Raw genomic sequence first — 13978 nt, 5'->3', positions numbered from 1 at the left:
TCATGGAAACGCGTCATTCGTTAATGTTGCCGCCGTTAAACGTGCCCAACACTAGTTATTACGCACTGGACCTTTAAGTCTCTGCTACTCCTTCACTCTCTCATGTTTGCTTTCTTGCTGATGTTGAGGTCAGAGGATTGACTCAAATCTCATATTTGATCGTTCAGTATGAAGCTACAGCTTGTGCTCAGTTAGTTTAGCTTAGCATAAAGGCTAAATACAGGGGGGGAGAGCTAGGTTGGCTCTGTACAAACGTCCTTTTATTTTGCTAAGCTAAGATTAGCGCCTGCTGCTGGCTGTAGCTTTACATCTGTATCTCCTCGTTTCAGCCCAAGAAAAATGATGAAAAGCTTTCTTCTCAAAGTGTGTAATTATTCCTTTAAACTCAGACTGAGTATCTGCTGAGCGTTGTGTTACGACATAGGACTGAACTGAGTTTCTCTGCTCTCAATATGACAATTATGTTACATTTCATGTGGAGATTTACACTTTACACTATATATTAGCTAAGGTTTGTTTACTGAACAGTATTATCTTACGTCGACGTTTGCCTTAAGGATGTATAAGCAATTGCTCCAATAAATGTCAACATTAAAGCTAATAGTGTTAGTTTGTACTTTTCACAGCTTTGTGTCACTTTGCCTCACTTTTTTTTTTTCACTTTTACGCCACTTTGCCTTCATCTGCTGTTGCTGAAAAGAACTGCACGCTGAGTGCAAATAACCATGATCCAAGATGCTCAAGCCATTTAAGATGGTTTAAAGTCACTTAAGCTGCATATGATTAAAGGCTCACAGATGTCTTATGTTTATTTAATTTAATGCAAAAGAGTTCTCCATAAAATCATGGGAGCTCTTTTTTTCTTTCAGGTTTTTCTTAAGTCATGAAAATATCCCCGTACTCATTGACGATGGCATGTCCATGGTTGAGAGAAAAGGATTTGTGCTCATCACCAAAATGTTGCCTGTTTAATCCAGGGCCAGGGGTGCCCCTGAGCAAGGCACCAAATCCCACCAAAATGTAAATAGTATTTTTTTTAAATAGCACTTACACTAACATAATGTGTTTCTGGTGAAAATTATGATTCTATAAAGGAAGAGGAGCAGGTGTAAAAACACTTGGGCTTCCATTTTTCATTGAGAATTCTCTTTTGTCATCACATTTTATTTTGTCTATTAATAATGAACCAGAGCAAATAAATATCCTTTCATCTCATATAAAGCCTTGTCTCTATCAGCAGTAGAAAATAACTGTGCTAAAACTGTCTTAAACAGTTTTCTCTGCCGCGGAAGTTCACTTTTCACCCTCAAAACATTGAACGCACCTCTGCCTCCCCCGCGTGGAGCTCACCGGTAACTGCACCCTGGTCCGTCGCAGAAATACCACGCAGCTTTTTTTGTGTGACATCATCAACACGCGACGCAGCACCACACAAGAACGCCGCAGCGACAGCAACAATGGTGAGAAATCACTTCGAATGTATGAATGTTGTCGTTTAATCGCCACGAAATGTCGCATTTCACAGTTTATGCGACACATAAAAACACACACGTCACTGCATGCAGTACCACGCGCACGCGTTTGCTCGTGCGAATCACCGCTGTGTGTTTAGCCCGATGCTAACATTAGCATGTATCGTTGTGTGTGTTTCAGCTTTTCTACTCGTTTTTCAAATCTCTGGTGGGGAAGGACGTGGTGGTGGAGCTCAAGAACGACCTGAGGTCAGTTTACTATTCAAACTAGTATTATATATATATATATGTATGAAATATATATGAAATATATATATATATATATAAAAAATATATATATACCAGAGCGGTGTCCATCATTTACTGTCATTATTATGTCAGTATTTGTATTAGAACAGTGCACACAGACGGTCACCTTATTGTTTACGTGTTCATATCTTTTGATACATCTCAAATTAGAAGTACCACATTAAGAAAAAAAATGCACAAGTTTGACTAATTAGGTTGTTTCTTTAAGACAGTACAGTTTTAAAGAAATGTCAAGTTAAACATCCCACATTTGCAATTTTTTAATCGTAATTCTCAACTTTAACAAAATTGCACAAGACCCACTGTACAGTAAACATCCTGAACATGACCTAGTCCAGAACTTATCTATGGAATTTCAAAGTTGAGAGTTGTTTCGATTTAAAAAAAGTGCTAATGTGGTGCTTTTAATTTGAAATTTCATTGTCAGATTTCCAGCACACTATGTGCAGAACACAATTGCATCAGTCTTGTTCAGAACTTGTTGTGAACTCTTTTCATACAGTTGCTCAAACTCCAGTTATGAGGTCTCTGAAACTTCTAATATTGAGGATTTTCATTATTTATCATATTCAAAGTTGTGCTTTTCTGTGTTTTATTTTGAAAACTGGTTATCAATGTCCCCAAACTCATATTGATGACATTTTGTTATGATGTGATTTCTGTTGTTGTTTTTGTGCTGATTTGTCACTTTAAATTCTTATCTTTTCCTGCCTTATCTTTACATTGGGTGTTCATTTTTGCTGTAAGGAGATGAGAAAGCCAGGGAGGTTCAGAAGTGTGCGTTTGAATGAACATTGTGTGTTGTGGAAAATAAACTACCAGAGATATCATCTCTGTCTGTGTAATCACTGAACATTGAATGCACCAAGTCCTTATCTGTTGCTTTGTTGTTGTGTTTTGATAGTAATTAAATGCACGTTACTGTTATTTTTGTTTGATTCACATCAGTGATTCATTGTCATCGTTCCGGTCTTTTCATGCTTCTAATCATTTGAATTCTCACTTCTCTTTTTCATAGCATCTGTGGAACACTTCACTCCGTCGACCAGGTAAACTAATTATAATAAAAGAGAATTATTGTTGCGTTTTCTCTCTGACGGTGCTGATTATTATGGCTTTAACTCCTCTAATATATCTTATTTTTATGTTTCAGTACCTGAACATAAAGCTCACAGACATCAGTGTCACAGATCCAGAGAAATATCCACACATGGTAAGTTTTTGTCTGCGTTATTGTTACGTATGGGGTTCTTGACACCCCTGGCATCCAAAAGAATCCTTAATATTATATAATATATATATATATATTAATGCTGTGCAATAGGTTAACGCACAACAAGTTTCCACGACGACTGCCCGGAAAAAGACGCGTGTGATGTCATGTTCATGTGCCGCGACACTGGAGTCCATTCACTGTTTACCAGTTAGCTCTGTTAGCTGCATGAGCTTGTTTAGCACCGTACAGTTGAACTGGAGCGGTCTGTTGTATTAAACGAAAATAGCAGCGCTAAAAATGACCAGCGTACCTGTGTACTGCCTGTGTGCCTCTGTTTTTAAAGTTTAGCGTTACTTTAGAGACTCATTTTAACAATCCGAAGTCACGTTCGTCTTTTTCCGGGCAGTCGTCAGAACGTTGACGCTGTTAAACGTTTGATAGTACTAATACATATATTTACCATCAGAAATAATGAGTGTAGCCTGTTTTATGAGTTAAAAAAAGGAGTGATTTAATGATGTTTCAGAAAAAAATATATTTGTTTGGGTTTATTCTTTCAAGTGTCTTCACTGAGAAACCTAAATAATTACACAACCTACTCTTGAACTCCTGATGGACTGTCATGCTTATACATAATCTATACAAATCACTTAATACCAAATAAAGAGTGCTTTATATTCACTTTCTCACTTTTTATTTGGTTTTATTTGATTATCCTTATATGCTGAAAAACAAGAGAAGAAAGTGAAAATTATTACTCTGTTCTTTTTAGAGATGCATGCCTTTGAACAAGCATCACCGATTCCATCATGAGTTACCAGTTAAAATAGTATTGTTTTGTTTTTGCTGGAAGCCGATTTACGGCATTTCCGTGTTCCGCTTTCGTTCCGCTCGTCTTCAGCTGCACTCTTGTCTTGTCTTAATTTGCCCCAGCTGTCAGTGAAAAACTGTTTCATCCGTGGATCTGTGGTCCGGTACGTTCAGCTCCCCGCAGATGAAGTTGACACTCAGCTGCTGCAAGACGCTGCACGAAAAGAAGCGATGCAGCAGAAGCAGTGATTCACCTGCGAGATGGGCCGGTGGGTGGGGGTTTCAGTTCAGGGTGGGAGGTGGAGACGGAGGTGGGGAGGGCGGGTGGGTCATGAAAGACTTGTTCAAGTTTTGTGTTAATTTCCTCGTAAAGTACAGTTTGTGCAGCTCTTGTTATGAAGCAGTATTGTTGCTCTCTGGCCTCTGCTCTTTCAGGAGAATTTAAGTGCATTCCCGACTTCAGTGATCAATAATTTACTGTAATTCTGAAAAATTGATTTTTTTTACCCCCCTTGTTTAGTTAAAAAAAAAACCCAGCAGAGGTGAAGATTTGTTGTAATGTTTATCATTTAAAAACAAACAAAAGCATGACTAGGATTTTTTTTATGCCACTTCAAAAAATAAAAAGCTATTTTATTTACTTATTGACCAAGTTATTGTCATTTCTAGGTGTTTATGTTCTTTGATCGTGGAAGAAAAGATCGATGGATACACGGACAATAATGAACATTGCATCACATTTACATCGTACCGTGGTCCAGCTGGAAACACAAGTGAAAAACTTTAAACGTGCTCATGGAATACAAGATATTTTGGCTGTGTTTTTGGTAAACTAACTATTTGGATGGATGGATGGATTCCTCTCATCACTCGCAGAACTATATATAGAGGGCGACTGAATTGTATGAATATGTGCAGCCAATTGTTGATAATTGATGCTCATATTTCTGTTTTATAAAGCAATTTTAGCCCCCCCCTCCATCTGATAAAATACAGCAGTTCAATAATGGCAAATGATTCACTTCAAACTTTTTTTAAACAACACTAATGAGCCTTTTAGATTTTGAATATATGATGAAGCAGATCATCACAAACTTCAGAAGGAGACACAAGTGAACTAAGCAGCTTCCCACGATTAGTGGTACAAATAATTTAAATCTAAATCTAGATGTCTTATCTCTAAATAGTGTTTATATTATTTGGGCTTTCATTTTCTACATTTACACATCTGTTTAACAAAAAAAAACAGCCATTAAACTGGTCTCCTTTTTTCCAGCATATGCAGTGTCTGCTGTTGTATTTCTTCAAATTTAAATTCAGTATCACCACAATCCTTGCTTCACTTTGAAGTGCTAATTAAAACTCGGCCACTTTTATGGGTTTACTGCCCTCTAGTGGCGCTTTTCCATTACTAGCACAGTTCTAGCACTACTACACTACTGTATTTTTCCATCAGTGATTTTTTTTAGTACCTGCTCTGGCGAGGTTCAAAGTATGCTGAGCTGACTGCCGGCCACTGATTGGTCAGTTAGTGTCGTCACTGTAAGAGTCATGAGCTTGACAAAGCCAACGATGCTAAACTATAGATCAGTTGAAGTTAAGTTATCCTGAATACATATACATACAAATGTCTAAAATCTCAATATATAACGGAGGAGTCTGGTTTATTTCTCAGCGATCATGAGCCGAATGGAAAAGCTCCATACGGTAAAAAAAACAACTAATAATTCATCTTGGCTCCATAAAGGCTTTGGCCGGCAATGCTTCATCCATCATTACAGCAATTATAAGTCATATCACGTGTGTTAAGCGGCTTAAATAGATCCGACTGTAAAGTTCAAGTTTATCATCATCCCGTACTTGCTGTCACCGTCTGCTTCACATTTACAAGGTTTTTTTTTTTGCTCAAGATGTGGCGGGACGGTTTGTTGTTGTCTTTAAGTGGTTTCAGGTAAGAGTTCAAGCCGATCGTGTAGAAAATGACCCGTCATCACCACAGTTTAGGCGAATTTATCGTTTGTGAGCAGAGCGAGGAACATGTTGTTCTTGCCGTGTGTGTGATGTTGCGTATTACTGCCTCTGAGGAACACATTTGACACATTACCTGTCTGATCCAGTTATAACTGAGTAGCTGCTTCATTTTCACTGCAGTTTTTCCAAGTTTGCTATTTACAATAAAAATATATATATATATTGAGGTGTCATTTTTTTCTGGTATGGTTGATCAAAAATCATCCTGAAGAGGTTGATTTTTGCCTTCAAGTTTGTGTGATCATGGCCAAAAATGTTTGTTTGCGTAAATGTGAGCTAAAGCTTTGGAGATATTATGGAAAATTACACTGAAATAACTACACTCAACAAAAATATAAACGCACGGAGAAAAAACTTGTAGTTGTTATGTGAAAAAACAGATTAACTATCCAAAAATAACAGTACAACTTTATCAATAAAGTGGCTTTAATTTGCGAGCATTCCGCTTCTGTCGATTTACATTATTGAAGTATTTGTTTGATATTTATTATTTTTTATTTATTTATTTAATGCTTTGTTTTTTTACATATAAAAGTCAATCTTTTCTATTACAGGAGTGTAATAGATTGTGCACATTTTTAGATTTTCAGACCTTAATATCCTAATATTTTATTTATAAACAGTTTGGTTTTATGTATTGATTCTCTGTGTCGCCAGTAGGGGGAGTTGCTGATTTTGCCAAATATTAATTGAAAGATTTTTCTGTAAGTTTGCATATCTGGTGTCTGCTTCCATGCAACAAAAAGTTCTCACATTTATTTTTTACAAGTGTATTCGTATTTGTGACAAAGTAGAATAAGTAGAAAGCCTTTAGTATAGTCGGTGTGTGAATGATCAATAATCATTATTATTGGCAGTAACAGAGGGCCCCAAAATCAAATTTTGCTTAGGGCCCCATGGAGGCTTGGGCCGGCCCTGTTCATATTCCTCACACACTAAATCAAAAATCAAAAAGAGCTCCCTCTAGAGTTAATACATAGAAATCCAATACCTTTATTTTACATTCATACATCTACATAACACTGTACAACATTTTAAAATGAAGTTTTACAATGATGAATTTGCATGTTTTTGTTTTTTTTAAGTTTGAAGACGAGCATTTAAAAATATATATACACACACACACACACACACACACACAGGGAATCAGGACACATGTCGTCCTTGAGTTGTACCTCAACAGAGCTGGGCTGAATGGAGAGGAATTCAGTCACCATAGCGAAAGGCACATTGAATACACAGTGTATGTACAAACAAAGAAGAAGAAGAAAAAAAAAACCTGGACAAGTACACGGCGACACTGTAGGATCTAGAACAATGAGCAGAACTGTAAACCTTCACTTATTAAAAACAAAAATTGAACAAAACGAACAAAAAAAAAAAAAGCCAGTCACATCTGTACAAACACATTTTGAAGCAAGTCTCTTTTCTTGGTCATAACAAAGCAGTACCTTGAAATGCAGTTTGAACACTAAAGATCGGCTCTGCCAGCAGAGAGCAATCCCACACGTATAATTACACCATATATGTCACAATATTTATGCAGCCGACCGTACGCGTACGCCGACGACCAACCGTACCTCATGCATGTTCTCATCAGACAGCAGCAGTCATCTGATATGTTTTAGACTCCAATTACAGTGTCATCGTTTTTTTTTCTCCCCCCCCACCCCTGCCCGCCGCCTCCTTTTATGCACGAATATGGCAACTTGACGTGTACGACGTACATACATCGACATAAAAATGTATAGACAACCCTATACAGCCGCAAATTCTGTACTGTAAATCTTAAAATATATGTGTACCACCTGTCAGTCAAAATGTTCAATACTTCCAGAAAAGTAAGTTCTCTGATATAAAATACTGTATATATTCAAAAAAACTGATTGTTTACATTCCGTCCCTCTCGACAAAATAAAGCTTTGTTATTATACGTACCCCCTTTTTAAAGCTTAGAAACAGTCCCCACATACGTACATCTATTTATATCCATATATATACATATATATATATATATGTATATATAGAAACAATAAAGTGACTAAGACGCCATAAGTGGCTCTACGTTCACATAGTAGTGGAAACCCGTTTATGATGGCATACGCAGCCAATTTTTTTTTTTTTTAATTCTCTAATGAACACAGTGTGGCACTACAATTTTGGATGATTGTACAAGTTTGGGGGAAGTCTTTAAATGTTTCAAGATTGCCTCCTTTTTGATTAATAACAGTTCTCCGGGCTCAGCATGCCTTGGTCAGGTCCGCGGGCATGTCGGCCGTCGACAAGCGGTACTGGATCTTCGTGTTGGTGATGGCGCCGTGCTTCTGTCGAAGATGCAGCCGCAGCTGACTCTTGTGGCGGAAGTGCAGGTTGCATTTCTCACACTGGAAATAAATACAACATTTTTTAGTTTGGTCATATCTTTGTTTTGTTTGTTTTTTAGTGTGTTAATGAGTAAAAGTGGACCTACATGGTAGGGTTTCTCTCCCGTGTGTATGCGCAGGTGGCTCTTCAGCGTCTGCAGGTGACGGAAGCGTGTTCCGCAGATCTCACAGGGATATGGCTTCTCACCTGTGTGGATCAACACGTGGGCACGAAGATGAGCGACCTGAAACCAGAGAAACAAAAGAATAGTTTGAGTATATACAGAAATCTGACTGAAAACTTGGACTGAATGATGAGGGAAAACACATAATGTAAATGCAATTTTTGAAGTCCAATATTGACTGAGCTTCAAACCATGAATTACGCTGTACCCTACTGCAAGGTCGAGAACTTAAAGACTTTCCATAGAAAAATGGAACTGCAGCCTTTGCTATTTCATGATTGGGACGTTTCAAATAGGTTTGGGACATTTAAAATTCCATTTGACAAACGCTGAATTGTTCAGCTCGACTGAAAGCCCTGTTCAAAAATATCATTTATACAGTATAAAAAAAATCCCTGTAATTATGGGCATCTTTGTAAAGGTGAAAAGTTCGACACCCACCCATAATTACATTTACAGGAAAACAGAAAAAACGACATTTTTTAAAAATCAAATACACAGCGGTATTTTCACAATAAAAGCGTTCATACCTGTACAAAGCGAGCTCCGCACGTCTCACATTTGTATGGCTTCTCTCCTGAGTGGATGCGAGTGTGAGTCTTGAGGTTAGCTGGTCTGTTAAACTGAGCACCACAAATATTACAGCGATACGGCTTCTCTCCTGAGGACACACAAAAGGAAAAGACGAGAAATTAAATCACATTTTCATTCACTTTAAAGGTCCGGCTGTTTGTTTGTGTGTTTGTTTGTTTGTGTCTTACCTGTGTGGACAGTCTTGTGGCTGGCGAGGTTGCCCTTGTAGCGGAAAGCCGCCTGGCAGCGGTCACACTTGTATGGCTTGTCACTGTGCACTTGCAGCATGTGCTGTTTCAGCGCCTCGTCTTCGGCGAACTTCGAGTCGCATTCGTTACAGAAGAAAGTGCCGTTTTCTGTCGAGGAAGGAAATCATAAAACTCAGCCTCACGTTTGATTTACATTTTTCCCCATTAGTCGGAAATGTGTCCTAAACTCACCACAACTGGAGTCTGAGTATTCTGAGTGCAGCTCTGCCATGTCTTCAGTGAGACGGGACCTGGACGAGTTGGGACAAATCTCGGAGTGCTGTGGGGACTGGGTGCCGCAGGAGGAGCAGGTGAGGCGGCTCAGGTAGTGAGGAGGGCGGCTGTCGCTGTTCCTCAGCGTTCCCTCGAGTGCGCTGAAGGGCAGAAGGACAAACACCTTCAGTCAGATTCAAAGTCGTGTTTATGAAAATCAGAACTTCCAAATTAAAGGAATATCACATGGTCAGCAAACCCCCCAAAAAAACAAAGCGTTAACTTCTTTTGCACGTCTATTTTCAAAGGCAGCAGTGTAGGAACGTGGCAACAGGCTCAGGTTCCCTCACACTCACCAACTTGCATCTACAAATTTATCACTGCAACATTTCAGTTCCAGGATTTGCCAGATTAAGTCTAGCACCGAAATGTTGCAGCACTAAAATCTCACTGTAAACAACAAACCATAGACTTATATATTTTGTGAAATTTCAAAAACCACAGACCTGTTGATGATGTTGTTGAGTCGACTGGCCTGAGGCACGGGCAGATCCTCGCTGTGAACGTTGCTCTTGCTCGTGGTTTGTGGGTCGAGGTTCTCCGAGTCGCTGGGATGGAGGTAGGGTTGCAGGCCGAGGCGCTGAGGCGAGCGGAGCCCAGAGTCTCGCAGCCCCGCCTCTTCTTCCTTCGCGCTCTGATTCAGCACGATGAACTTGTACTTCTTCCAGTTGCGAGCTTTAGGGTCCTGCGTGCCTTGCGACGCTTGCGCTGCCGCGGTCTGGGAAAGACTGGCGTTCTTGCTACTGCTGGACTCGGTCGGGGAGTTGGGCTGGCAGTCTGATTTGAGCGGGCTCTGTGGGCTGCTCATGAGGCTCTTGCGTCCAGCAGAGGAGATTCCCAGTGGGTATTGCTGATGGATCAGGTCCTCCTCCACCTGAGGAACTTGCTCTTTGCTCAAGTCTTTCTGGTGCTCCAGGTTGAGCGCGGGAAACGTACGCTTTCTTGTGCCGAGAGAGTTCAACTGGCTCATCCCCTCGTGGCTTTCCCTCCGTATCTCACTGTCTCTCCCTACCTCCCTGGAGGCGTAGGTGGTGGAGTGAATGATGGTGCTACCGACGGGCCGCGCGTACTCTGACCTGATGGCGTTGGCGCCGTCGTGTGGAGAGCAATGCTTGTGGTGCATCGCGCTCTTAGAGAGGTCTGCGAAAGCGTTTTTGGCGTCGGTCAGCTTGCAGAGAGGGAAAGGGAATCCAGGCATAGGAAACTGCCCGTAGAGATGGTAGTTGCTGGGAGTGCTGACCCCATTGAAGATGTTTGAACTGTACGGCCTCCCGTCCCGAAACGGCGCCACGCGGCTGTGCAAACTGTCAACGACGTCGTGGGGCCGGTACATGTGGACATCCTGAGGTAAAACCAAGGGACTGACCAAAAACTCGTCTCTGGACAGCTTGGCAGACGGATCACTGCGAAGACAAGTTAAACCACGTTAAAAACACGCTCTCTGACTCTGGCTCCACACGAGATCAGAGTACAACTTTCTACTGACCTGGTTTTAATGAATCTGTGGCAGGTGTCCACAACATGGTCCATCTGCAAGTAGATGGCTGTGTTCATGATCGACATGATCAGACTCTCCTTGAGTGTGAGACGCGAGGTGTACATGAACTCCAGCAGGATGGCGAAGCCCTCCGGGTCAACCTTTGGGTCAAGACTGATGGCGCTGAGGTTGCACTTGTGGGAGTCGGTAAAGATGGTGTAGAACAACCCACTGGAGCGATGAGAACAAGGAGCATGGACGGAGAGCGTTACAAAGATCAGTCACGAGCAGCAGGACATATTGCCTCATAACTCGTCTCAGACAACAAACAGAAACACGCACCTGCAAGCCATGAGCACGGTCTTGTGCGCACGAAACTGCTGCCTGTTGACCAGAATGGTGACATCTGTGAGAATGTCTCTGCTGCGCAGACGGTTCAGGTTGAGCAGAACATCACTGGCGTGGCGTGTGAACTGTATGCAGCTGTCTGCTGCGCAAGCCATTTTGTCAAGTTCTGCAAACAGAAGAAGAAGAAGATTAATTTACACAAAGTGAACAATCTGCTACAAGGCTGCAGCACAGGTCATCTTTAAACCAACTGCACTGACATTCTTAATGATCCTCATCAGTGTGGCAGAGAGAACAGCAGGTGCAGTCTTTTCACCAGAAGGTGGCGCCATTTATTTAATAAACACTGTCTAGACGGTTTCATTTGCAGCTCTGAAATAGTTGATTTTCCCCCACTTTCTCTCTTAATCACTGTTCGGCAGATTAATATTATATATTTAAAAAAAGAAGATATTTATTGGGGGAAAAAACTGCAAAAACATGTAGAAGAAGAAGAAGTTTAGATTTTCTTTCTTTCAGAAACTTTAAACGGCACATTTTTAAAAGGATCAAAACACCAAGATTTTCTCCGGATTATAAATGAGAATGAGCAGAAACACAGCAGTGAAAAGTTGAAATGAGGAATAAATAAACACGCAACTTTCCCCCAAACTTTTTGTTTTCTTTAAATCACATTTCAAATTTCAAGCCCAGACTTATCGACTTTTGTACCAAACCAAAACGTGGGAAGTTGCGCCACAAGTTACGTGTCCCTGCTTCACTTTTCTGAATAACAACAAAAACAAACAAGAAAAAACACACACCAGTGACAGCGCGCGCGTTTACGTGCGTGTGCGCACTTTCATCTGCCAACTAACTTACACACATCACCGCTCTTTCGCTCATTTACGTCACTAACTGCACGAAAACAAACAAACAAACAAACAAACAAACAAAAACAAACAAACAAACACCTATGACACTGAGCGTCAGTGTCCGAGGGTCTGAAACTGGACACGTCCGAAAATAGACGCAGGTCAAACGGAATGCAGCCCTGGACGCGAGTGACATCATCTGATTTACAGGTGGAAAATAAAGTGATGACCTCCAAACAACCGAAAACAACAACAGACAATATTATTATTATTATTATTTTAAATATATATAAATACATGTGTGTAGTCAATTTTTTCTCCTTTTTTAAAAATTGCCTGAATGAATCAATTTATATTGATTTATTTAACCTGTCATATTCATATTTCCTGAGCCTACAGAGAACAACAACAACATGTCAGTTCACTGTGTTTCGCCTCGTCTTTTATCGTCTTTTATCGTGCAGTGGAAACAAGAGACAACTTGATGCGACGACGTGTCCTCAAGCTTTTTTTCTTAACCGCGGAAAAACACATACATCACACGCTCACTCACACGCGAACATTTCCGCTACAGTCTAACGGTAACACAGGGGCTTGTTCGGCGCAGTCGTTTGCGCTCCATTAGAGCAAATTACAGCCGCTAAAGTAAAAATAACAACAGCCCGGGTATGAGTGAGGGCTGTTATTGCTGCCATGCTGCCTGGAAACTTCTCCTGACAGCGGCAGAAGCAGCAGCAGCGGCGGCGGCGTCAGCGGTGGTGTCTCCCGCCACCGCTGACGCTGTTTCTGCCGCTGCGTGTTTGACACTTGACTGTTCAACAAAAGTCGCATTACAAGCTGCGAGCGTGAGAGTCCCGCAACTCAGACACACAAACAGACACACAAACAGTGTGTTTTTGTGCGTCTAACAGCAGCGTTGTGACAGCGTAACAACACGGAGGTGGTGGAGGCTGCTGCTGCTGCTGCTGCTGCATGTCAGAGCCACGGTGAGCTGTCAGGACGCTCCGTGTCCGACTGTCACACACACTCACACACACACACACACACACACACACACACACACACAGTGTGAGAGTTTCAACTTTACACACTCACACGCACACACACACACACACTGAGAGTGAGAGAGAGTCGGAGCTTCACCAACACTTCAGCACAAATGACAACAATAATAAAACAATATATATATATTTTTAAAAAAAGACAAGTCTATAAAAAAAAACAGCAAAACACAAAAGATAACAACTCCACCCGAAATGTATATATATATATTTTTAAAAAGGAATAAAAAATAAAAAAAATCACCTGGTAGCGCTTTCCTAGAAACTTCTTGCATCACCACTTCTAAGAACCCCAGTTCTAAGAATCAGACCAGCTCAATTCTCGGAATTTGAGCCCGGGTCCGTACCACTTTCTCAGAGGGCAGGGGGGAGTTCGCGAGACGCGGTTCCCTCCTTGTGGCGACACCAGCTGCTTCCCAAAGCAGGTATTCTGACACGACTTGCGCGCGGCGTGTTTTACAACAGCACCGCGGAGCGTGTGGTGTTGATTTAAGCGAGTCAGTGTGTTTGAAAAGTGTAAAATAGGGCTCAGGAATGTTCGACGACGGCCGTGAGTTACCCCTGCGTCTTTGGTTGCGTCCACAGTCACAGGACGTCGAGGCGGCGACGTCACCAGCTCCCCGAAACCACGCCCCCGAGATTCTCAGAACTAATTTATATTCTATGACTGAGGCGATATATGGCTGCGATGGCTGTCGTCGTGTCCAACACACAGCGTCTACATGTACAGCACACAGTCCGACACTTCACTTAGGCAC

General features: G+C 41.2%; 2 protein-coding genes across 2 annotated transcripts; one reads left to right on the top strand and one right to left on the bottom strand.

The window, feature by feature from the left end:
* The first annotated feature begins 1409 nt into the window (after positions 1–1409).
* On the top strand, positions 1410–4069 carry smx5. Its single transcript, XM_083888428.1, has 5 exons — positions 1410–1460; positions 1654–1721; positions 2800–2830; positions 2935–2994; positions 3931–4069. Exons 1-5 carry the CDS (start codon positions 1458–1460, stop codon positions 4054–4056), a joined length of 288 nt encoding a protein of 95 aa, XP_083744554.1. The 5' UTR covers positions 1410–1457; the 3' UTR covers positions 4057–4069.
* A 2848-nt stretch (positions 4070–6917) lies between these two features.
* bcl6aa (BCL6A transcription repressor a) lies at positions 6918–13505 on the bottom strand. The gene is made up of 9 exons (XM_083888489.1): positions 13465–13505; positions 11300–11471; positions 10967–11188; positions 9927–10883; positions 9400–9581; positions 9148–9315; positions 8917–9047; positions 8309–8446; positions 6918–8222 (listed from the first exon to the last, which is right to left on the bottom strand). The coding sequence occupies exons 1-9, from the start codon at positions 13493–13495 to the stop codon at positions 8079–8081; spliced, it is 2145 nt and encodes a 714-aa protein (XP_083744615.1). The 5' UTR covers positions 13496–13505; the 3' UTR covers positions 6918–8078.
* Between the last annotated feature and the right edge of the window lie 473 nt (positions 13506–13978).

Source organism: Microchirus variegatus (genome assembly GCF_963457635.1).
Source record: "Microchirus variegatus genome assembly, chromosome: 4".
Lineage (NCBI taxonomy): Eukaryota > Metazoa > Chordata > Actinopteri > Pleuronectiformes > Soleidae > Microchirus > Microchirus variegatus.
Note: the sequence above shows the minus strand (reverse complement) of the source record. Positions and strands in the feature narration are given on the sequence as shown.

What these genes read in the sequence shown, in the direction of transcription:
- bcl6aa (XM_083888489.1), bottom strand. Translation starts at nt 13,495, where the DNA reads ATGCAAGAAGTTTCTAGGAAAGCGCTACCAG. An exon ending in ACCGTGCTCATGGCTTGCAG is followed by an intron (nt 11,189 to 11,299) that starts GTGCGTGTTTCT and finishes TCATCGCTCCAG; the next exon opens with TGGGTTGTTCTACACCATCT. An exon ending in ATACTCAGACTCCAGTTGTG is followed by an intron (nt 9,316 to 9,399) that starts GTGAGTTTAGGA and finishes CTTCCTCGACAG; the next exon opens with AAAACGGCACTTTCTTCTGT.
- smx5 (XM_083888428.1), top strand. An exon ending in CACTTCACTCCGTCGACCAG is followed by an intron (nt 2,831 to 2,934) that starts GTAAACTAATTA and finishes TTTATGTTTCAG; the next exon opens with TACCTGAACATAAAGCTCAC. An exon ending in CAGAGAAATATCCACACATG is followed by an intron (nt 2,995 to 3,930) that starts GTAAGTTTTTGT and finishes AATTTGCCCCAG; the next exon opens with CTGTCAGTGAAAAACTGTTT.